The sequence below is a fragment of the Corvus cornix genome, chromosome 8 (genome assembly GCF_000738735.6).
Source record: "Corvus cornix cornix isolate S_Up_H32 chromosome 8, ASM73873v5, whole genome shotgun sequence".
Lineage (NCBI taxonomy): Eukaryota > Metazoa > Chordata > Aves > Passeriformes > Corvidae > Corvus > Corvus cornix.
Window position 1 is genome coordinate 16,328,085 of NC_046338.1, and position 26,694 is coordinate 16,354,778.

Here is a 26,694-nt window from a genome sequence, read left to right on the forward strand (position 1 = left end):
TTGGAAGAGTTCCCCAAGACTAGAAATAATTCTCATGTGACAAGTAAGTTAAAAACATCACTCTAAGAGCCTGCTCTATTAGTATACAGAGTAGCTAGGAAGCTGATTGTAGAATTGTTTCATTAGCACAATTCTCAGTGGAGGGACAATCTAGGTCCTTACTGGTCAGAGGCCGTGCATTGGAAACCTGCTGGCTACAACTGTATGCCAACAAAGCTTGAACCAGCACAGGTTGTCACTCAGAATAGACAGGCCCTAAGCAAGCATGAGTTTCTCACAGCAGCCACAATTTGCAACAAACAAGAATTAATCTATGTTGTAAGAGTATGTTTGCCTAAAACCATCAGAATTAGTTGACAGTGATTCACCAATTTGCAGTATTATGCATTTATAATGGTATCAACAGTTCTGTTAGTTTGAGCAAATGCTGCCTTGCACAAACCTCAAAGATTTAAATGCAGTATTCCCAAACCAGCTGTTTTAATGCCCAAAAACAGGGTTGCAAGCCCAAACATTTCAGAACTGTTAGTCTACCAAATATGCAGGGACACTTCAACTTGTTTACTGCAGGATGTGTCTTCTTCCTTACTGAGGCTCACTTTGTGTCCGCTTTGAATTTGCATGCCCAGTCATATGCAGAACAGGAACTATGTTCCATGCAAAAACCCTTCAGTGCTGCTGAGGCGTTTTTCCACTTTAGGAAAAACATGTCAGAAAAATTTGCTGTGCTACCTCTCGCAGTCAAGTGTCCTCTGGAAATGAAACAAGAATTAAGAGAACAGAAACCCAAATAAAATACTCTGCACTTGTACATTTTCTATGAATTACACGATTCTTCGGAAATGTTGTCAAGAAACACCTTCTTACCTGACTGCATAGTCAAGTCCATTTTTTGTGGCTGATACATCAATGGACTGTCTTCATTTAATGGAAGAACACATTTCTGAACAAACCTCTTTCTTGCAGTTTGATTATGAATCTTTTGAGGGGAAATATCAGGATTCCTTTCTTCTCCTAATCTCTTGCTTTTCAGGAGTTCTATCAGTGTAAGCGACTGATTTCTTTTTTCATCATGTAGTACTGCTTTTGTTTCATCACATTCATTTAGGAAACTCAGCCCTTCTTCCTCCGATGCAGACACAGATATATCTTCAGTCTTTAGGCCATTATGGTATGCTTCAAGAGGTATAACATTCTGAGATAAAAAGTCATCATTTGATGCAAATTTCTGAGCAACAAATGGTCTGGGAATAATACGGCGACTGTTCAAAGCCTTTAGGATTTTTTCATACTTTTCTTCATTTTGCATCATCTCATTCAGAACACAGATGGGAGACTTGTGTGCATCCCACTTGGTTTTGCCAAGCCTCTTCAGGTGTCCTCGCACATGATTAGACAATCCAATTTTAGTATCGAACCAGCCACCACAGAGCTGACATGTATGCTCAGAGGAAGTTTCAGATTTCTCAATTGCTACAAAGAAAATAATTATAATGTTTTTTGACAATTATATATAGTTAAACATGACAACAGCAAATCACAAGAAGAGAGGCTTTACAACAAGATAAAGCAAGTCTTGTTTAGTGTTCAATAAATCCCTTTGTCCCCCCTTTACTTCATACCCAAATAAAAAAAACAAATCTTACCTTTTCTAACACGTTTAACAGGAGTCCCTGTTCCAGCTCTTTTAAAATGCTGCATTTTGTCACTTGTTGCTATCTGTTCTGGTGAAACAACATGGCGGGCTTCATAGCTTAGTCCAGCTCTGTGAAGATGTCCTCTGACATGATTGGACAAGCCAACACCTGTTTCAAAGGTTGCTGGACAGTACGGGCAGGACTTCTTTTCAAGCGACAAATCAGTCCAGTGGAAAACTGAATTATGCTTTGGCAATGCTGATCCTACATTTTCTAAATTCTGAGGATCATGCAAATCATGCAAGAAGTTACTACCCTCCGCATCTTCGTAATACTCAAAATAAAAGCCATCATTCTGCTCATAACCAAGTGAAGATTTATCACCAGCTTCATTATCTTCCATTTTACCTTTGAATATGGGGAATAGGTTTACATGCTCCTGATTAATATCATTGTAAGATTCATCCTCCACAGACTGTGTAGTGTAATCACATAGTTCAACATTATCCCATGAACTTTCATCCTCCGTTTCATAGCTGTCTTTTTTTTCAGCAGAGTTTAGTTTCTGTAAAACAACAACAGTCATTTTATGCAGAAAATCTGGATAGCAATCCAAATCATCTCCTGTAACAGAGCCTTCCCTCTTGGATTCTTTAACCACTCTTTTTACAGCTACATGCCTATGATCTTTACAGCCTTCTGCCCATTTGCAATCAAGGCTATTTGAATCCATGACAAAACAATTATTACTTGATGAAGAAAATAAATGCAAAGCACTGACAGATTTGGACTCTTCCTTTTTTAAATGCAAAGGGTAAGAGTCACTAGATTTTTTAATCATCCTGTAGTTTTCATATTTGTGTCTATATAAATAATTACTTTTTTTGGCACTAGCTTTCTGCTTTGCTGCTTGATGAAAACATTTACGTTTTTGGTAAATGCTATTTCTAATAAAAAAGTTCTTGTTTGTAGAATTTAGATTGCACACACTTACAGATGACTGTGAAACGCTTTTCCGAGCCTTCTGTATCCTGTAGGGTCTCTTGTGAAGTTTTGCGAAGTTACTGGACTGTGAAGTAGAGCCAAATGATCTTTTTACATCCTGTTTTAAAGCAGAGTTCTTTGGAAAAGTAGAAGAATGTTTCATCAACTGTTTCGTCCTGCTACGAAAATCTAAAGATTCTTCTATTATGCTGCCTTTTCTTTTCTCTAGTCTAAGATGACTACCAAAGGGATCAACGCATGATGCTGAATGCAAATATGCCATGTGTTTTTTTAAAATGCTTCTAGTTGAAGTAGCAAACGGACACAACTTACACATATATGTTGATGACTTTCTTGAGGATCCTAAATAAGGATCTTTCAAGGATGCCTTTTTCTGAGTTTTTCTCTGGGACAAGTCGCTACCAATAATTGAACATTTGACTACTGCTCCATGAGCAATCCCTCGATGGCATTCCAGTTCATTTTCTGTCACAGCCATGAAATTGCATTCCTCACAACAGTAGTATCTTTTATCTTTTTCATGGGTCTTTGCATGCTGCACAAATGTTTTGGGACAATTGGTACCAAATACACACTGTGGGCATTGTAACCGTGCGCTCCTACCCTCATCCTGAAGTTCTTTCAGCTCACGGATTTCTTCCATCAGTTTCTGCCTTCTTTCCTGGTGAATTATCATATGTTTAAGAAGTGAATTACGATCCCGAAATGTCCTTCCACATTCCCTACATGCATAGGGCCTGGGGACATTGAGATGCCGAAAATGACTGTTCCCATCTAAATGGTACATCATATGCCTATGCAGATGTTTCTTCTCTCTAAAATTCACATTGCACTTTGTACAGGGATAAAATGATGGTTCATCAGTACTGAAAGTAGATGGCGGTTCAGAATCATTCTCTTCACATTTGTTTTTCAAAGTATTGGATAGAAAAGTGCTAGTGTGAACAGGAGAAGTATCTTCTGCACAGTTACTAGTGGGACTATAAATGAGCTGCTGGATAGCATCAACAGTTTCCAGCTCTTCATCTGTGGATTCAGGCTTTACTTTACTCAACGAATATTTCTGTGGTTCTACTATTTGCAGCTCCTCATTCTGCTCTAAAAATTCAACATTTAATAGTTTTGATTTACTAGGAATACAACTGGTATCATCAAAACAGTCTTCAGTATAGCGTGTTATTTTACTAACATCCATTTTCCTTTTTCGCTTCTTTTCTAGCCCTACCTTACAGTGAATGGGAGACTTCTCTACTGTTTCTTCATTTGTCATGAGAAACTGTATAAACTCTTTTTGCGGATCCCAGCTGGGATCACATCCCGATCTGAAGCCACCTGTACCTGAGGAAATGCCTGTTAATGTATCGACACAATCATCTTTTAATAGTAAATTCTTATCATCCTCACAAACTTCTACTTGGCCTACTAAAGTGCTATCTACACTATTTCCTACTGTTTTCTGTGAATCACAACCAATTGAAGCAGAGGTAGGTAGATTTTTAATGGAATGAGTCAGGTTCTTAGCATGTGCTACATCAGGTAACAAAAATAAAACTTGGTGCTGATTTGATTTCTGTGTTGCACTCTTTGCAGGCAGCTGAAGATCATGAACCACTGTCAAAGTTGAGCAGGAATCTGCAAGATGACCTCCAGGCTGTCCAGTGGTTAACGAAACACTGCCTTTATTCATAATGGAAGTCTTTGTTGAGGTGGAGTGTGAAACTGGTCCATTAACAGCAGTTCCTCTAGACAACATGAAGTTTTCACTAGAAACAGTAGGAGCACCAGTGTGTATAAACAGAGAAGCCTGGCCTCCACTTAAGGCTTTTTCAGATCTGTCCCTTGATAGCTCCTCAGTCAGAGTCAATGTGCTGTTCTTCTGAAATGACGTGTCACTCTCTTCTGGTTTAGGAATGCCACCTTCTTCCTCAGACACAAAATTATCATCACATAGGATTTCTTCTTCTTCTTTAGCACCAGTGACTTCAGTATTTATCTCTAAATCATCCATATTGCTGGTCTGTCCATTAAGTACATTTATACTAAAAAACAAACAAGAAAAAAATCAGGCAATTGCAGAAATAAAGAATGGCAATTTTAATTTACAGCTTTTCTTCAGGATCACTCTTCACACTGTAATCTAAAAAGATGTTTTGAACTTGTCAAAAATTTATTTTTCATTTAGGATATTCAGGACATTTATAGTGAATCAATGAAGCAACAAAAAAATACACTTTTTTGCTATGTAATATTAATAACCATACAGCAAACTAGTCACTGCCGAGTATCCCAGTTTGAAGAAGCCTGAGACCTACACACGATGGGGAAAATCAGATTGTCAAAACAAACGCAAAAACGTTCTACATGTACATAAATACAGATTATCTTCAGTTGTTCTCTGGAAGTAAAAGTAAGGAGCAAAGGCTACCCGGACATCTACTAGCAATTCTGCTTTTTTTTTAAAACATACTTTCTTTAGGAAACTAAAACAATCTTTATGTTTCTCAAGGCAGCACTTTTTTCAAAGTACTTCCATACAATTGACCTGATGCTACACAAAAGCCTACAGAAGGAAAAAACACAATGAAGCTGACTTTGAACATCTGATTAGTGACAGAGACACAGCAAAGGATCAAACTCACTGAGGAAACTAGATGTCTTCCTATTCCCTTCTGACAAAAGGACTCTCCTTGCTTTAAAACAAATAAATCCCATTCTACTTGTAAGGCTATTTTAAATGATAAACCAATTAAACAACATCTTATCAAAGGTGGGGGAAAAAAATACTGTAAGAACGAAACATTTCATTAGGATTTACCTACCAGATGAAGTCACCGTGTTGAATCCAGAGGATGCCAACAGGATCTACTAGTACAGAGAACTACTGCATATTAATTCCCTGTGGGTGGCCTTGTCTTTCTACAAGTGACTTTTATTCGTACATCAAATCATCTACTCAATGCTTAGTGAGCACAAAGGAGTTGCCTACACATGAAAATCATTGTGTGACCAACAGAAATGTAAACTTTAGTCTACATTCACTTCTTAAAAGGGTCCTCAGAACACAGTGAGCATAAGGCATTAAAACATTCATCTAGGAGCCAGAACATCTGTATTTTACAGAAACCATATATTTTACCCTTAGAGAATACTACTCACTTTGATCTTTTGGGAGATTTGATTCCTGCCATCACAGAATTTTATTCAAAATGTTAATTAGTAACTGTTACTAATTAACATTTTGAATAAAACTCAGTTAAAAGGAGTTTTTACCTAGACTCTTTGAATTAAGTTGTTATAACTTACAACTAATATCCATGGCTCCCTGCAATGGTCCTTTGTCAAAATCCAGGAAGACCACTTTGGACATCCTTTTTTCCTAAGGAGAGAAAACAACCTGGTTAAACAACACCAGTTTCATCTTCATACATCACATTTTAAAATATATCCAGTATTTTCAATTCAACAGAATGACAGCTGTTGAATTGAAAATACTGACAAAATTCAAAACTAACTAGCTTCATGGAAATTCTCTGTTATTGCACTTGTTTTGTTACAAATCAGCAAAAGGACAAAACAATTATTAAACCTCTTCTGAGTTTGTAAAAACCCAACTTTCTTTTGCAGATAAAAGTAATTGTATTTGGAGTAGAAATACAATGAAAAATTAAGTCATTAAAAAAATATTTCCTTTGCTACTCCATCACTGAACTAGCCAATTCAAAAAAATACAGCAATGCTCACATCAGAGGCATAATAAATGCTTGAAGTGTGTGAAATATTTTATTGTATTATTTATCTATAACATACCTTTACACAAATGTTCTACTAGACACCCCAGTTTCTCATCTTGCCATTTCTTAGATTTTTGCTTTTCTTTGCTGTTTTGAGATGGGTCATTTTTCACTATAATAACGACTTCCAATAAGATCACATTCAAAGCTATCACCCTAAAATGGTGATAATGCACCACCCAGCAGGAGTCTTTACATCACGTACACAAGTTAGAAACGGGCAGTGCAAACATGCGCTAAGAATCAGTAGTGCAAAAGTCAATTAAACTAAGTGAAACCTCTAATGATGCACAATAGCTCCAGCAATTTTACAACTGAATAATGTAGGCTTCATATAGTATCAGGCAGCAGGGTATAAAACTGTTCACAAAACATTTATAAGAAAGTGAGTAAGACAATTTTGCCTGGAAGATGTGCGTTTTCCTTGGTTTATTGCTGCACAAGCAGACAAAAGCGTGCTCAGTCAATCTGAGAGCCTGTATTAGCTTTTCTCAACAGGAAGCAACATCGCTAACGAAGTGGTAAATTCAGTGTTAATGAGTGGCTTCACTGTTACCACCTCTGAGGTAAAACCTTCCATGTTCCAAGTTCCACCCATCTGTTCTGGTGTGAGGGGTTCAGAGAAAGAACAGACGCTTCCCATTTAAAGCAACTTCACTGCTACCCCCTGAACAGCGGGGAGGCAGACTGAGAATATTGTGCTGCTTGGAGACTGCAATCCTCATTATCAGAATGGCTCCTCAAAACTTCTCACAGGTTTGCAAGATGAAGACAATGTATGTTGCTCTACATACAAAACCCTACTGATAATAAATATTAGTGTTAAAGCTGAAGTTAAGAAGGTGGCTAGGACACCCTGTGGTCACCATTAAACTGATATTCTCTTCAGAGTTATTAGAGATATCTAAAGCATCACCTCACACAATCTTGTAATAGACTCCTTTCCATACTGTGTATTTATGGAGATTGTGAACTATTCCACATGGGTATGATTAGAAGTCTTCTATGGTAATACAGGTAATCCCTACAGATTTCCATCTTTGAATCGAGCCTGAAATGCTTACTGTATCAATAACATCACTGCTACATTTTAATAATTTTCTGCTAATTGTAATTTTTATTCTTATCATCATATATTATTATTATTTTTTCCAGCTCTCAAGGTGGTATAATTCACTGGGTTTTGTGCAGGACAACAACAATAAAGTTAACAGTTTTAACAGTGTGGTATTAGAAAAAACAGAAAACATACTTTTAAATTACAATAATTTAGTCTTGTGATAACACTAAACCAAGATGCAATACTTCAGTTACATTATCTATTCCACATGTCACAATTTATGCAGTAACAACAATAGGTAGAACCAAAGACACAATGCCATGTCTTTTGAGGAAATGTTACCATCTAACTTGTTTCCTGGGAAAAAAAGAAAAATCAATCATTGTAACTAAGATGTAACCAAGGCTATGCAATATTCTTCGTATGCTTCCATCAGAGTTTTAAAATTGTCTTTTCTGTATCATATCAGGAATACAAAATTATCAAAATATATAGCATTTAATACTTGGTGTACTTGAAAAATGAAAATTTGAGATCAAACTTTAAAATTGTTGAAAGTACTGCTTATCATATCCACTACCAGGACTATACTATCTCAACTATATAGTTGAGGTAATTTTTATTTAAGCACCCAGTGCAATATACTTAAGAGATATATACATGTAAAAATGCTGATGGAAAATGGCTGAAAAAGCCTACACAAGAATACACAATCCCAACTCATACCTTTGAAACACACTTTATCTAAAGGCTAGGTCAAATTCAATCCAATTATTTCAGTTAAGCCTAGAACGACTGCAGTGCACTTAACAGCGTTACTCCTGGTTTACATACTATGCTATTTACTATACAGAAATTATTTCATATTCAAAAATAGACAGAAACCAATTCTTTATCCAGATAAGCCACACTCCACTCCCTATTAATTGATTTAAAAATTACTTATTTTTAAATACTGTTTTTATTAATAAAGTATCAGTTTAAAAAATCATAATATGTTCTGCAGATATGACTGCCTGTGGCCAGACAGTCTAAACATTAAAGAAGTGTAAGGTCAGATCTATCTTCAAGCTGACTGATCATAATTTAAATGCCTTAAGCTAATCTTATTGTCTTAAAAATCTTGAACATCAGTATTTTTGCAAACTATCAGCACTTGCTATAACACCCCGCTACACTACATCTTGAGGTTACTACAGAAGAAATAAGGTGATAATTGCATATTAACATAATTATTTGGTAATCCCCCCAAGCAAGCTTCCTAGGTCACTCAGTAATTCAGATTAGATGCAACCCTCCTGTCATCAGATCTATGCTGTCCACTTTCTGTTCATTAATAATTCTTTTTGATAGGAATGTACTTAAATCCGTTGTTCTATGTACATTATTAATTGTATTTATTACCAGTAGGTTTATGACCTTTCCAAGTTTTTATTTCATAATGACAACCTTTACTATGCAGCAGGGTCACACACCAAATTAAGAGCACTGCCTTCATGCAAGGCTAGCTCAGTAAAGCTTCCACCTTAGTGCCAAGTATACCATGCTGTTGCCTACTAGCAGGTGTAGGCAAGAGATTTGTCTCTGTTGCAAGCCTCATGTTATTTTATAGGGATTTACAATAAATTTGAAAGCACACTGGAGCTGAAAAACCAAGATGGAAGAATTTGGAAGTGCCTTTATGGGGTCTGATATCAAGTTTCTCATTAAATTCATAAATATAAGCCAATGAGCTAAAAGCCCAGAGCAACTATTAAGTAACACAAAAACTCAGAAGCCATCTCCTAAATGGATTGAATTTAATCAGCCTGGCTAAAGAAACTGAAGAAATACAGTGTCTTTCAGCAGTGCTCTAACAAAGGCAAAAACATACCTGTTCTGTGCTAAATAACTCCTCATAAGTCAAGTTCTTTAAGCAGGTATGTGAATAAACAGGACACTCAAGGGATTATTCAAATATTCAAGAGATAGGAAAGGTGCTTCAGGTTTTCCCTGTTACCATTTAGATTTTTCTTCAAGACTTCATTACGTAAATAGAGAAAACTAACAAAACCTATTGTTTTTCCACAAGCATTCCTATAATAAAGCTTTCTCAAGTGACAGATTATATTAAAGATGATGGAACCAAAGTAACAGATTTTTAGGCAACAAACAGCAGAACAGAAAGAGTTTAAGTACATCATGGCACAGGGCTAAAAAGGCATCTCCTTCCATTTTGCCCCATCACAGTCTATGCTTTAAAACCTTAATCATGGCAAACATCAAGCACAGAACTTCTGCCTAAAGAGAAAGTTTTAAGAACTTCTGGAAAATGAAGGTTTGTACAGAGTAGTAGAGGAACTAGTATCAAATCAACACAAACCAGCCACATCTTGAGGAAAAAAAAAAAATTTTAGAGGACAGCTGCAAAATATTTTTGCCTCTTCCATATAGTAATGAGTTTATAGCAGAGTTTCTGCCTTGGGAACTTGGGATGTTATCTAGCAATATTAATACCCAAAATCAATAAAATCATGATACTCTGATCATTAGAAGAAGACCTATTTCTTGTTTTCCAGTTTATTTCCTTGTTAAAAAGCTACCCTGATTCACCCTTCAGACGGAAATAAAACCACAAAGCCTGACAAGTAGGGCACGAGTCAGTGACTCGCCTTCCTCCAGCTTCTATTTGTGTTTGCAAATTAAGTTGCTGAAAATACATCTCCTTCTGCACAGGAGAAACACTATTTGTAGACTGCCTTACTTAGTTTTGAAATCTACAAATTCACCTGAACACTTCTGCATTTCTTCAAGCTTCTGTAGTCAAGAGACGGCTTGTTTAATATGCATAATACCACAAGTGTTGTGCATATTAAACACCCCACCACACCTACCTTACAAACGGTCCACAGTTATTAATCTAACTACAACATGAAGAGCTCCACTCAAAACTAGTTATCTTCAATACAATTCAAATCCACAGCTGTTCACATAAAAATAGGAACACTGGAAAACTCTCATAGCTAATTAGACTGCCATATTAGAATTTTTTAAAGCAGTATGAAATATTAGCAATACAACATTTGTATTATACCCGAATAAATACAAAGCTACTGCTATCCACAGTATAACCTTTTTTTATACTGTTGAAAAGTTCACCAAGTTGTCAAATATCTGCAGAAAAAGTTGATCAAAGAGAAACTCTCAGTTATAGAGCAGCCATGACAAAAGCAGCTCGTCTTTTCAGTAAGATTATAATTGGGAAGATCAAACCTGAAGCACACTTTTTCAGGAAGTTACTTTCCTTAAACTTAGTTCCTAATGCAACAATGTCTTCAAAAGCTGTCTGTCAGGAACAGTAAGGAAATCAAAAAATTCCTTAAAAATGTCAAAATTTCAGAAACTTGGTTTCTGGTCTAAAACACCTAAGAATGATACGTTAACATCTCATGTGAAAGGAAACTGAACACAACTTAAGAACAACCATCTTACAATTAGAAATCACAAAAGAGAATTCCATTACTGCCACCAACCATTCTTAATCTTGCTCCTCTAGTATTGATTTGCTTGAGGAAATAAACCAGTTTACCACAATGGGGGGCATCACACTAAAATTCGATACCGAAATCAATAATAATAAATGACAATACAATTTCAGTGTCACAAGAATCATAGGTGTACCTATAAAAAATACTCTTCTAGTTTGAAGTGCTCATGCAGCAGCTTAAGATAGTTTCACTGGCAGATGCTTTTCAAAATGAACTAGGTATTTCTAAAAGATGACCACCCAGAACAAAAAACCAAGATGTTGAATCTGGTAACTTAAGAACAGTCACACATTGTCTGGCAACTCCACAGGCTTCATAACTCCTGCCCAGAATTCCACAGCCCTGTTCACAGAGGACAGCCAGCTACTTAAGTCTTCATATTACTGCAGCTCTCTAGTTTGGATTTTTAGTAGTGCAATCTAGTTTGAATTGCACTGCCATTAGCTCTAATAAAGATGAGAACTACAATCAAATATTGAATTGTCCTAAATGCAGACACACATGGTAATGACTAGCAGTATTCCAATAAAGACACAGAAGCATTAAAAATAGAGAATGAATGCTCTGTGAAAATACACACTATTTCTCTTCTAAACCATTCCCTTACTTTTACATGCACAAATTTTCTTCCTTGATGCCATCTCACATGCCCACATGCTTTCTCTCTAAAGAAACTAAATGTTTGAGAAAATACAATTCAACTCTTTCTGCACCATTACCTGTGTTTTTCAGTAAAATGTATTCCTAATCCTCAAGTGTGGCACAAAAAATTGCTTTTATCTAGACACAACACAATAAAAAATTTTTATTAACCAGCAGCATTATTAAAACCAGAAAACTTTTCTTCATTACAGTCTACAAATAAAAGTCCTGCTCGTATCCTTGCTGTGAGACACTTTATCCCACTGCCAAAAAATTAATGGTCGTGATCAGTGGTACAGAGTGCGCATGGCCAGGAACTAAAGCTCTACCCTGGGGCCAGTACCAGGTCCCACACTGTTCAACATCTTCATTAATGACATGGATGATGGGGCAGAAGGTACCCTTGGCAAGGCTGCTGATCACACAAGACTGACACACTAGCAGGTTGTGATGCCATTGAAAGGGACCTCAACAGAATGGACAGAGGGACAGGACAAGATCACTACAGGTTCATCCCAAAGTCAACTATTCTGTGATTCTGTTTTAGTACACTTTGCCACACAGTATCCCAACTCTTGCTTACTTCAGTCCTCTTTAGAGTGCTCCATGTGCTCAGACTATCCACAAATTTCAATTTCAAAATATCATCAATACAGGCACTAAAGTATTTTAATTTAAAAAGGTTTACGACTACCAACTTTGAATTTATCATTCTGAAAGCTGAAGAAAATGACACGAAAATTATTATGGTAAAAGCGTATTCTCTCTATCCCAAGTTAGACAGAATAAATTGACAGCAAAACTATAATTTGATGCTCCTCTCCCTTCTACCTCTCTTCCAGTGATCCTGTTTTCCAGAGTTGTATCACTACATAAAATAATACTATCACTAAGTGGAGTAGTATTTTCACACTCAAATTTATAAACCTGCATTTCCCAACTCCCACCTCATTTTCCAGTTGTATTTCTACAATTTTCCATTTTACAGAGGATGAATCCCTCTTCTTCAACACAATATACTTAAATACCTTCTTGATGTGTCACACCTCAAAGAAGCTTCTCAGTGTTGGCTCTTCAGGCAATACAGTAGAAGTATTTCCTCCTTACAGAACCCACTGCCACTGGCAATGTTCACCTCCAGTCACAGTAAGTGAGACATTTCACAAGGAGACCATGTTTAGGAAAGTATCTCCACTCTTCCAGACTTTAAGCTCACCACTACAGTCCTTACATGGGGCATAATACTAAAATTAAAGGACCTGCTGACCATTGCAGATGATTTTGGCTTGCAGAGAAGAGGAAGTATTTTCAACATGGCATCATATACTGTCAAATTACTGTGCTATTCATTGGAATTATGCCTTTCTTCACAGCAAAGCTAGTTTAAATAACTGCTGCCTTCTTCCACTCCCCCAAGTTCCTTCTTTCACACTTTATCAACAATTTCGTTATCCAGTTTAAAAGGCTGGGACCCAAACACTGCTGAATCGGCACAGACGAGAGGCGACAACTATGACTAAGGGCACAAACTTTTACTAGCTTTGTTGACAGAAAAATCCACTGGGGAATCTCTCTAAAATCTATATGAACAAATCAAGAAGTAAAAACATAGAGAACATTTCATAAGGCAAAAAAGAAGCTTTGACAGTCCTCCATTTAACTGCAGAATGCAGCACTATAAAGAATACTACCATGAAGCAAATTTTATGTTCTAAAATTACTTGAACTAAACTACTCAAAGCAAAATGCTAGAAGTAAATGCTAAAATAATTCAACTGGGGAACATTAAATACATCTTCTGAGATTACTACTAACACAAGCAATACTCTTAAATTACATATTAGACATGACAGCTAGATTTTCCACAGAGACATACAAATATAATTCCTTCCAGTAAGTTAAATAGAAAGTATTTTCATTTCTAAAACACATAACTAACTTTTAGAAACATAAAAACTAATTACTCCCTCTTAACCTATAGTTTTAATAGGATCAGCCACCTTATCTGCTCAGAGACAAATCCTTTTGAAGCCAGGTACTGCCACCAAGTGGTAGTGAAAATCGGTATGTAAATCCAATTATTCCCACGTGCAGAGCATACAGAGCTGAAAAACGTTCCTGAAGCTGCCAAATACGAGCAATGCTCTGCTAACACGAGACATTTAAAAATTAATCAAAGCAAACTCCAGCTATCCAAATCTAAAACAGATCTTCAATGTAAATCAAAGTTTTTTCCAACAATTCAGTCCCTTTGTTCAGATACCGCCTGTAAGCAGTTGGGTAAAGAACCCTTTTTTACAATACAAATCCAATATATATCAATAAAACAATTAGTAATTAGGTGGTTTACGTAATGTTATGCAAATCCCCAATGATTACAACTGTATCACCAGAGACGTCTTATTTTCACCATAATCTCAAACTTCAGGAAAAAGTGAATTCAGTAACTGACATAAGAGACCTCTTAAGGTATAAATATCCAGTTTGTTATCTGGATGTGCTACCCACTCAATCTACTTTCATTAGTATGTACTGATGACAATCAGACTGGAAGGAATTTTTAGAAATCAGGTATACTTGACTATTTTTACAGGAATATTTCACAAGTTAATTAAAACATTATTAGTTAACTGCATGAACTAGTTGTGAAGTGTCAATCCAACAAATCACAGATGAAAACTTGAATGACAACACCACGATGCTGCATAATGGATTCGCAGTGCGACTTTCTTAAAGATGATATTAAGAACAGTTTAACCCAATTAACACTACACAACTTAGAACAATTCTGACCTTATTTCCTGTTATATTGAACAGAAGTTGTCATTCTTTTTATCCAGCACGACCTGAAACACATCTAGCAGTTCCTCATGATTTTTGCTTTTTTGGTTGATAATCACTTGCTGTACAAATGTTAATGTTATCACAACTTTTAAGACTGTATCTCCTCTCCTGCTAATGTAGAGAGATTTTTTAACTTCTAAAGCATGGCACCTTTCCCAATTACAAAACCACTAGCTGAAACAAACACTGTGCTTTTACTAATTTAATTTAGAACCTTAGAGTAATGAACTACATTAGTGATATTCACTCATCCTTATCAGGAAACTAGCTCTCATCCTCTATGTTCTTTCAGTGATCAAGGATTAAAAAGCTAGTATTCTAGCTAGGATTCTAAGTAGCAGTACCAGATAAGGCAAAAAAATCCATCTGGTACCTTCTCAGATTAAGACCAAAAAATTCTGCTGACTTGGAGAAAGTTATTGTTCTTGCTGATGAAAAGACAAAATCACAGCTTTTAAAAGACCCAAACCTATATAATACTGTACGTGACCAGAAAAAGGTAAGTGAGAAGAAAAGCTCAGGTCAGGCCACCAACAATTGGGTTGTTTTTTTTTTTTTTTAATTTAAACAAATAAAGTCATCACCAGAAGTGATTTAACGGCAGAAAATTCAACTCCATGTTACCAGGATAACAAGAACAAGATAAAAATTATATGAGATCCTGTCGGAGACAAAGAAACAAAAATCCCACATACTAAAATTTATCCTGTGCAGAATTCTGTATATAACATACATATCCTTCTTCAGTATTCAGGGTACTACTATTCACTAACTACAGCCTTCTACTTTTAGGCAAAGCAATATTAAATACATTCAAGGCAGTTTCTGGAAGCAAGTTTAGTTTTTCCTGGTATCTAAAACGCTTAAAATATGACCTCACTTCACTGTACACACTATTACAGGGAAATTCAGCACAATCATCTACCTTCTCCAACCTATCCTGCTATACAGAAGTGTGGCCCATTGCACTTTTAACACATTCAGACCAAGCTTATTTTTTCCTAACTTCCCCCTGTATTTAAAACAAAACAAATTCTCCTATGGAGTTCAGAAGATGCAGTCTGTAAATCAGAAAATTTAAGAACAAATACTACAGTTACCACAATAAAGCACATTCACTGTTTGTAAACAGTATCTTATACCTGTGTGTTTTAAACTAGTAACATATTTCTTGATTTATTTCCAAAAGTCAGGATATATCTTTTATATTTGCCTTAGGAAAGTGAATGACTTGAAATTACAAGAACAAAACCCCAAACCCTTTACAAAAAAAAAAACCAAAAAAAACCAAAACAAAAAAAAAACAACAAACCAACAAACCCTACACATGGAAAGCACACTAGCAGAGTAATCAGGAAATGCATTCTGGTCAAGTGTACAAGAAAAACGCTTGAGCAAATCATTAAATCACATTTTCAGCTCTTGCTTTAAAAGACATAAGCTTACACAAAAAGGCAACTCTGCACTGAGCTGTGGGAGTGAAATTTATTGTTTAGAAGTCTGTAAGATGCTGCAGCCACTACCCTCATGAGTGGAGACTGAAGAGAGAGGCAGTTGGGAAATGCAGGTTGTTCTTGAAAATGAACTCCTTCAGTCATCCCTGCTGCCTGTCTCTGAAGCTTCTTCAGCTCTGCTATGCTGTTTTTCAGTCACAGGACTAGACCAGTACTCAAGAAGCAATACACATTGCAATGCAATTATGGTACACCACAAATTTGTAGAACTGGATCTGGCTTTTATTTTGTTCCCTAATAAAGCACAATAACTTCATTGATTTACTGACTATTCAGTTGTCATTTTTACTGAACTCTGGGAACCTCACGATCTCCTCCAAGCAGTAACAATACTGATCAAACATCATTACACTGTTTCCATTTATTCTTTTACACATTTTTCTGTCCTCTCGCTGTGAATGCAATACTACAGGCTTTCTCCTCAGAGACCAGCTTTTTCCTACTAAACACAGATAACCACCATTAAGATGAAAGGTCTTCAGAGTTTCATTCAGAAGACTTCATGCTTAAAAAACACACTCAGTAATACATTAGACTTTTCAACTAATTTTCTGTATTTAAACCAGTAATTAGATAACACATAAATTAAAAAGAAACAGAATGTAAATGGCAAGCATTAAATACTGAAAGCATTAGCAGGTAGAAGAACAGCTTGAACTTTACTGTCAATTCAAGTTCCTTTCCTAGCCACAATTCTTGTTTTACACTCATTCTTAGATGAAGTATTTCCTTTTGCAGAGTTATATTCTGTTATATATCTGTTTTCTCAAAGCACATTCCAGAAACCAGCGAAGTCAGGCTAAGGCAGTAAACATCCTCTACACACAAGTATATGCATATCACAGCAGTAGAGCTTACTTTTAATTGTTCATAGTTCAGAAGACAATTCAGAAGACAACTCATAACCAAAGTCCTGAATCAGTTATACATTATACGAAAGATCAACACTCAACAGAAGAGTATTTTAAATTCCCCAAAAAGCACTCTTCTACAATCAGTATTTTAAAGTTGACAGCAATAGTTCTGAAGAAGCCTTAGTGGAACAGAAGATACGAACAAAGCAGTTCATGTCTTTTAAAATGCACATACTACAATTTCAAGGCAAAATTAAGTCTACATATTAATTGGAGTTTGGAATTCAGGAACAAACTCATTTAAGCAAATGGGCTCTCCCTCTCACCTCTTCAAAGTAGCAAGTCACTGCAAGAAGCTACGTTCTGAGATGGCACATTAGTCAAACAGCAAGCAGGAAACTTGAGGAGACAGCTTTGGTTGGTTACAGAAGCCTCTGTACCAGAGTCCATCATGCCATGTCTCCAAAGTAGCGAATTTACTGAACTGTGGGGCCTTACCTAAAGATTCTCTTGAAAGACTTAAGTTAAAACAGGTCAAAACTCTTTGTTACATGCTTCACATAATTATATGGTGAAGAGATTCATTTTATAGTTCAAATTATTCCTGGAGTAGCAAGTAAATGGAAGAGCAAAAACCTACACTTTTTCTCAAAATAACAGAAGAAGGGGGTGGGGGAAGGAGGAAAATGTCAGTTACAGAAAATTCTTCCTCGATGGACACTTTGCAATTGCAAATGGCCACTTAAGTTCTGCCAGCAGTAAATCTCCATATACTTTGTCCTTCAAATAGCTTGCAAATGGGTTCCTAAGGACAGAAAAGGAGGGAAAATTCCAACAGAATTTCATTATTTACAACTTGAAGTGCTATTCTGATAGTTGGTCAAATTTCCCACAGTTACTCATTAATACCGGAAGTGCAAGTTTAACATGCTGCTTTTACAGTGCAAAGTACACTTTCAGTACTTTGAAACCAAGTGGATAATATGTGAAGAACAAAATTAATTTGAAGCACTCATAATTGTGGCTCTCAACAGCTAGTAGGACAGCTCAAAAGCTAGTTGACAGCTTTCTGACTATAATAACTTATGGAAGAAAAACATAACTGTCATCATAATATTAAATAATGGGGCAATATCTTTTGTGCCTCTTTTGGTTTCCTAGAAGTAACACTGCACCATTACAGCACATACACTGCATACATTACAGTAATCAAGATACAAATTTCAAGTAAATTTTCACTGACCACCTTTCTGCATGTTTACCAGTATATGCCAATGCCATTTTGGGGGGAAAAAACCACCAATACAAAACTCCTACTCACCTTTGCTTGTTTGATTTACATTATGCTGTAAGATCCACTTCCACATTAAAACAAACCTGCAAAATGAAACAAGAACTTATTGTACAGCTGTCACTGTTTTCTGCTTGTGTCCTAGATTATCAGATAAGCCAAGCAAAACAGAGAGGTAAAAAACCCACAGCCATAAAAGTATTCTATCTTTTTCTTCTCAGGGTAGGACATCAACTCCAGTGCTCTTCTCTCAAACACGTGTAATTTCTAAATAACATAGCTATTGGCATTTTAATTAAAAAATCTACCAAGAAGTTGTATCAAATATACACATGCTATTGAACTAAGTGGGCAGAACAGGGGAAAAGAAGTTGCATGGCAAGAAAATCTCTGCATTTGCTGCTAGTGCCTTCAAACTAAGCTATCTCAAGTTCCCTGAATGAGGAATGATATACAGAAAGGAAATGGTTACAAATGAAAGCTTTTTAAAAATCTTTTTAGCAAAAATGATCAACGTATCTGAAATTAGGTGTTGGAGGACTTTATGCCTGGGCCTTTCTAATTCCTCAACTTTTCTAGGGCAAAGTTGTGTTTATTATTCCAAGACTACCTGGCCCACTTAAAAATTGTAATTTATATGTCTTCATGAAAGCTGATCAGTGTCAGATGAACTTGTTTTGCTCATGTATCTTTAGCAATAACTATACAAGGACATTTTTCACTTCCTATTTGGAAATTTGGAAGACTCCAAAAGCCACTGAAGAAGCTGCACAGAAACAAGAATGGATTTGGGTATGGTACCTCTGTAGAACTGTGTCTACTAATGAAGACACAACTACTAGCATAAAGCTTTACAGAAAGGGTAGGTTACTCTTATCTAGACTAAATGTTTAGGCATCATCAAAACTGACTATGAATGAGGTAACTATCCTCACACACTGGTGACGATTACTTACCTCATTTTATTCACACACAGCTTTTTGACTCAGAGTTCCCCAATCAACCTGCAACTGTCTCAAAGCCACTTGTCCAAATTACAAAGACAGATAGTATGGGAAGACAGATCTTTCAAAAAAGTCTGACTGGATAATATAAAGCAACAGAAGATAAGTATTTGAGGTCCTTTCCCCAGCCCCAGGATCATGTCCCAAGTATCACGTTAAACTGTAGCTTTATGCATGAATGTTATTCAATATACATACTCATTTTTCAAATAAGACTTATTACATAAAAGAACCAGAATTCTTTAGTCAGGTTTTAAAGTAATATTCCATTCATCTAGAGCAGCAGAAGTGTTACTTTCAAACAGCAGTGGAGCTCCACTGTATGTTACAGAAAGTAAATGTAAAGCTACAGTTATATGCCCACAAAAAAAACAGCCTCCATACATGAAGAGCCAAAACACCTTTCAAAAAATGAGAAAGAAGGTCAAACATTACCATGAGCACTAAACCAGACATCTCAATAAGCCTATGCACTTTGGCTGGGCAGTGAAAACCGCAGTCTAACATTTCTCTCATTAAGAACTACAATGACTCTTCCCCCGTGCAAAATGGCCTCAACACCCACATCTTCTAAACACTGCAATTAACTAAACATTAGCAATAACTGTTCTCAACACAGATTTCATGGCTTGTCACTCAAGTGCAGACAGAATCTTTCCATCAAAGGACTGAGCCCAGACAACTGCAGATCACTGGGGTGATACTGCAGTATAGTGTCATACCACCCCCTACTCTCTCTAACAGCTTTTCCATAGGAACACTTTACTTTGGACCAATCAATTCACTTTGTTGACATAAAATGGGAAGTCTTAACCTACACCATCTAGAGGGCATGCACTCTTGTACTCATTAAAAGTCCACTTAGCAGAAAACTTAAATCCAAGTGCGCTTTCATTTCAGTATTCTTTGGATCACAGGAGCTCACAAACCACTCAGGATAAATCTGAGGTTATTCTACATCTGGCACAGAGGGAAAAAGAAGAAAAAAGAGAAGATAGGCCATCATAATTTGGATATTGTCCAGCTGAAGGAGAGGTCACAAGTTTCACAAAGATCACCAGCAAGTAAACTGCTGAAGTACCAAAGGGCTGGTCACTGCAGCCCTGCAGAAGGCCCTACATAATTAACTCCCCCTTTTTGGAATTTCAAACCCTCTGTTGTACAAAGCTCCACCCAACAGGAGATGGTGCTTGCAGTGTCATGCAAACATCTTGATGAAGGTAACACAATCCACAAGACACCAGATTTTAGCCCAAACTACTGATAGTATTGACACTGTTTAAAGCCACCCTCCTATAGTGCTTAAACAGCACTCACCTCTCCTCTCAAAGGTCCTTCTGCTGTCAAATAAGATTCCTCTCACTCCAGTACAATCAAACTCTAACACCTACTATTCATTTCAAGTGTGATGACATTTGAAATAGCTGAGCGCCTGACATTCTTTACCACCAGATTCGAGCAAGGTAGTTCTCCAAAAATTTCCTTAGGGAAAGGCTAGGATTTCAACATCATAAATGTTTTTGCTCCAATTTGCCTGTGTTAATTCTCATTATCAGGAAAGGAAGTGAGAATGAAATTCACTCTCCCATACCAGGTAATAAAAGATGGCATCAAAAGGATGCAGGATTGAGTAAGAAATGTAGTTACAGAGCATTCACCTGGAGGCCTTGATATTCAAAGAGTGAGAAGGGGGACCACAGCAGGGAAAAAGGACTGCTGTAAAATGGTCAGGCTTCTGAATAGCGATAAGCAGCTGATTGTTCTGATAAGGGCAGTGAACAGGAAGTGGAAGAAAACTGAAATGGCAGAGATGAGAGCAATCACAAGTGCACCCCCAGTGACACTAAACAAAAAGATGGACCGAAACTTTTTTATAGCAAGAGTTATCTCCTAACAACACACCCCTCCCTCTCTGAGGAAAAAGTTTAAGAAACACTAGAATGAAAAGGTGTACAACGACTAAGTAAAATTTGTTGTAATCCTGACAAGAGTTTTGATCCATCTATTTACTATGCAGCCCTTATTAGTAACAGATCTCTGTTAAAACTGACATTTCTATATCTATCTGGGAAAAGACACAACCACCTTTAACTACAACCTTCTCCCAGAATGGCTGCAGCCAGGAATGTAATTCACATGGAAGTTTTTCAGGTGGTTTGTTCGATGGTTTTTGTTTCGCTGTGTGTTGTTTAACACAAAACCAGCTTTTGCCCCTATAGCTGATTATGCCTGCGTGAGTAGGAAGAAAAAGGAAGAAACAAAGACTAGAGTAACTATACTATACAAACTACTTCTGTTGCTATAAACTGTGGCTAAACAGTCAATTCCACCAGCTTGACATGACATAGCAAAAGGCTTGCAACTGTAGTCTTGACTTCACGGCTTAGAAAAAATGATTAGTTAGTCAAGAGCAGCAGCTACATTTATGAGGATATGACCATCCCAGCATTAAATTCAAAAGCAGGGTGTGGGGCATGAATAAATTTCATTGCAGCTCTGGAAAACATCTATCAACTTATAAAAATCTAACAATCCTAAATATCAGTGCAGGAAAAAACAGCCAGCAGAAAGCAGAGATTACTCTAAGAAAAGGCTATTACAACAAACCCAGAAGTTCATGCCAAAACTGTACATACAGTATCAGGGATAAAGTAATTTCAGAAAAGGACTGAAAAGGCAAAAACTTAGCCGACTAGAGTCTCCTCTATCAGTTAACAGAGCTGAAAAGCTCTTTAAAGACAAGCCTATACCGCCATTTTCCAAACAAGTAGTCAGCAATGACCTTGTCTGTACAAAATGCAGTTTCCTGCTTTCTATTTGCAGAAGGAGCTTTGATTTCTATTTAAAAAGTATAAAAACAACTTAATCTACTTTCAGTACCCACAAATATCTAGAACTAACATTCAGTGTAGATTAAATAATCATTTGAATTGAAACATGAGGTGTTCTAAAACCACAAAATTAATACCCTCTGAGAATTTGTAGAACCTCTCCATCTATGCTATTCCAACTGTAGTTTAACCAACTGAATTATATATGCCACAATCCCACTTAACAAAATTAAATTTGTAAAGAAAAAATAATAATCAGTCTTCTTAAAACAGTTAATGAAGAGCAGTACTTAAGAGCAGGTACTATACTGAAGCCTGAATTACCCAGAAGTCAAATTAAGCAAAAGCTTAACACTTGATAACATGAAGAGACAAAATTTAAGTCTTTTTACTGGAGATGCTTCTGACTTCAAAGAATCTGCAGTGAGTGAACAAAAGCAAGCAAGGGACTGCAAGAGAGAAGACTGCCTCCTGCATTTTGAATCTCCTGCTAGATTTTGAGAGTTATGGGAAAAATAGTTCAAAGAAGTTACAGTTCTTCCTTTGTCTATTCATCACAGTAAAAGCCACATGCACAGTTCCCAAAGCTGTGGTAGGGCTTTCACGTGGAAATGTCGAAATCTCTCATTTTTTCTACTCGTAGAAAGTTTTGCTTTTTGACAACGCTCCGTATGGGACGGTGAAACACTTCAAGGAAATGTGTCACAGCATAGGAAATGAACACAACTGATCATACCTCAGACTGAGAAGCTGCTTCAGTCCAAACAAGATTATAAGTAGTTGAATGCAACATTAATAGGCGTATCACAGTAGGAAAAAAAGTAGTCTGAGAGAGTAGCTTGAATGAAAAAAAGAACTGCTGTTTATACCATCAATTAGGTCAAATAAGAGATTTAATTATTATTTCAAAAATGTGCATACCATAAATAAAAAAAATTGAAAAGTCATCACAGCGAAAAGTATTCTAGGTAGGCATGAGTTTGGACTAACAAAACATATTGGTTGAAAAGGCTATTTTTCCTCTCTATCACTAAACAGATCAGATGCAAACATTCAAAGATGTACACAACAGGCACACTACAAAGATTCAAAGACGTCTACAGAGAAGCCAGAGGAAACAAACAATTTGAGAGCTATTTACTTTGAGCATACACTATCCAGTAAGCAAATATGTAACAATCAACACACAAATGAAAGCATCATAAAAGTACAAAACGGAAGCATCAGTTTGAAGATGGGAATCCTGAAAATATTTAGAATTTCAAGACCTTAAGAGAAAATACTAACATGTTGTTTATGAAGGTGACTTACCAATGCAGTTTCCCCCCTCAGCTAAGATGGGCACAACTTTCTAAGTATCATTGATATTGAAAAGTTTACAGTCCATCAATACCCAACTAAAATTGAATGGCATTCTTCACAATGAGATTTACCATAAGCAATAAGCTACAGAGAAATAATTCACCTTCTTTACAATTTCCCTATCCGTTTAAACTACAGCTCAACCTACCACTCGCATAATAAACATCCAAACATTTTCAGTCACCCTTCAGCCTATTCATCTTGACCACACGAACTAGCTCTTCATTTGCTGCACTTATATACCTTAAGTAACAGCTTTTCTCAAATAGGGAAAGCTTAAAGCACAGAATGACATCTCTCCACTCCGAACTACTAATGGCACTATACACATCCTTGGCATCACCCTTGACTCTGAACACTTCTGCACTCATTATGTTGTCAGCAAAATCTTGCCAATACATTGCCTGTACAGGAACTGCCCCTAACCTTCCAGTTATACAATCACTTTGTGCCCAGTCTGCATTTATATATATATATATTCCTTCACAAAATCATCATGTACACTTTACACAGAGCACCTCAAAATACAGTGACATACTCTATAGGCACTGTATAAAAGCATTCCAGGAAACAGTTACATGAAATCTTCCCTACCTCATAAAAAATTTGATTATGGTTCCTTTAAAAATTTTAGTCCAAGTTTGCACCTCCCATTTCTCAGCTGAAACGTAACTGAAAATACAAACCAGGAAAGCTTGATCACTGAAGTGCTTTCTAAGGAACCAAAAGCCTTAATTAGAAAACATGCTTTTTCTGTCTTTAAAAAACAAAAAAAGCAGCAAGCTTTTAGAAACATCTGAGGCAGCTCATTTTAAGAAAACAGCCTCTTATATTTCAAAGCTTGTTTTTAAAATACCAAACCGTGATGTTAGACATTTTCAGTGTTGTCCTCTCCTTTCTCCAGAACTACAGAATTTTAATAAAAACATGAAGCAGGCCAAGTTAAGCATAACAGCAAAAAAAAGTTTAAGCTAAGATTGTATCCATCAAATTAGTGCATCCCCTTTTGTGCACCACTAAGCAACACCATTCTACAGCTACATTCAAACATCTGTCTTCACATACTACTCATTTTTCTACAACTTCAAAGTTTTATCTTATGCATATTTGGCACTCATGTCTGTAAATAGTTTACCAGCCCCACCTCTAGTAAACGAATCCAGTGCCTTTTCAGTCAAGGAAGTCCAACACAGAGCTTCACCAAAACCCCAAAAGGTGAAAAAAGTACAGAAAAATGGCATCTTCTCTAGGTATAAAACACACCATACATATGGGACTTTGATGAAGAGCAGACACAGTTTATTGTCTGTCCATACCTGTCATCAATCTGCCACCTGTGCAATCCTGATAGAGACAGAAATTCATCAATTATTCTTCACACATTCACTGAACTTGACATATCCCTTTCCTGACACACTGCATAAAGTAACTCTGAAATTCCTCAATGTAACTGCAATCTATTACTTGAAAACCTGTGAGAAGTTTACTACACAATGCACACAGTTACATCCTTATGACATAAAATACAATTTCCCAAGCAGATTCCACTCTATAATCTGACCCTTATTTATATATCTTGATCCTTATTTATAAATCTTCAAATAGGATGTAGGCTGGGCATATTTATTTCAAACTCAAAATATTAAAAAATCTTCAAAAAAAAAAAAAGCTTTGCTCCATGCAGAAAAAACACTCAGGGCTTCATTTCAGAAAGCCAGAATTATGTTATCAGACACAACATATTTTGTGAAATAGTATCTCTGTACTGTTTTTTTCCTCGCAAGTTGTTTTATAGGGACATTATGTTTATTAATAAAATTTAAAACCGTTAACTAATTTTTTAGTGTAGAGAAGGCAATAATGAGGTTTTAAAAAATATTTAATAGAAATGACTTTATCCACTAAATAGACCGGCATTCTAAAACAAGAATGCCTGATCGTATCCATTAATATCTAAATAGATTAAAACATCTGTTCCCTTTAAGGACACTTTTACTTCAAGGCCGTATCTCACACAATATTTTTAACAGTAGTTAAATCAGCACATTAATAATCACGCCATGTTGTTACTGTAGCAACAATGATTTCTGGTAGCCATTTTCTTTCCAGCTTTAACACTGTTTCATAGCCAACAGTCCTTCCTGCAAACTCTGTATAAACCCAAAGGCAGTGAACTGCTCAGCAGTTTTCTCTGGCTACACTCTTCAGATGCCTCCCTCCAGACCGTCTTCAGTCCACTGTACTCACCTATCAGTATTCTCTAGCGCTGCACTCGACTCAATTTATATTTACACTAATGGAAATACAACAACATGGCAGCTCCCGTTTTAAAAAGCCCCGAACGACCAACCCCCACATTTAGGAGACTGAACAGTTTGCTACTCAAGGATACTTTAAGGGGAGAGCAGCGCTGCAGTTCATTATTTCCACCTGCAGGCGCTAAGAACACACAGCCCAATACAGGATCACCAAGCCGCAGGCTGCACCTCGGTCACAGCACCGACAGCAGCCACTGAACCCTTCGCAGATCGCAGATTACGACATCAAAGCGAGTGCTGGAGCCAAAACCAATTTCTTAATAGACTTATTCTGAATATCTCTGAATTTTCTACGCTGTAAGGCAAACTAGTGTACACATTCATTTCCAAGTCTTTCTCTCTGTTTCTAAAGTCTTAAAAAATGACAAAACTTGGAACACTTTCTTGAATTAAAACTGCAATGCAGATTTTAAAAAAGGTTGAGCCTAAAATCCTACAGTTCAAAATTAGTGATAAATTACTCTTTTCTTTTTTCCTTTTTTTAAAAAAAAAAAATCTCCCTTTCTTGTTATCATGACAGTTTGAAAGAAAGCAGTACAGAACAGAAGTGAATTACATAAACATTTATAACAGCAATGGGAGGAAATAGTGAACTGGTATTATCATATACGTACCCCCTCCAAAACAGAATCCTAAGTCCAAATTCAGTTCTTTCCAAGTTTGTTCCAGTCGAAAGGGTATCTATGCTGGGATCACGAGCTCTAATGCCTGCTGCTGTCTGTCTAGACAGCATTTCTGACATTTCCTGACCATGGCAGGAAAGGGAATCTCCTGTTCCTAGCCTCAGAGGAAGTGTATTTTCTGTGCCCGTGAAAATGTAAAATCTAACAAAAATTTCCTAGAGATTTCATGCACACTTTTCATAAGCAAAGCTTTGCTCATCAAGTGCTAAGAAATATCTCATATATAAGGGCTTACACTTAAAATGAAGGTAGGGTTACGATGAACTCTGAATTGGTGCAGCAGAGATTTTATTCTGATATCCCTATGACAGTACCTTCCAGCAGAGGACAG

General features: G+C 36.5%; 1 protein-coding gene across 5 annotated transcripts in view; it reads right to left on the minus strand.

Annotated features, from left to right (window-relative positions):
• ZNF644 (zinc finger protein 644) overlaps window positions 1-26,694 on the minus strand; it is a 52,208-nt gene that overhangs the window by 14,189 nt on the left and 11,325 nt on the right. For 3 of the 5 annotated variants that reach the window (XM_039556484.1, XM_039556485.1, XM_010409086.4), the window contains exons 2-5: window positions 18,196-18,251; window positions 5,946-6,018; window positions 1,647-4,681; window positions 868-1,473 (exon numbers count right to left, since the gene is read on the minus strand). In XM_039556484.1, the coding sequence (XP_039412418.1) occupies window positions 868-1,473; window positions 1,647-4,650 (3,610 nt within the window). In that variant the 5' untranslated portion in view covers window positions 4,651-4,681; window positions 5,946-6,018; window positions 18,196-18,251. The remainder of the gene's footprint in view (window positions 1-867; window positions 1,474-1,646; window positions 4,682-5,945; window positions 6,019-18,195; window positions 18,252-26,694) is intronic. The other 2 variants (XM_039556487.1, XM_039556486.1) reach the window with 2 other exon arrangements.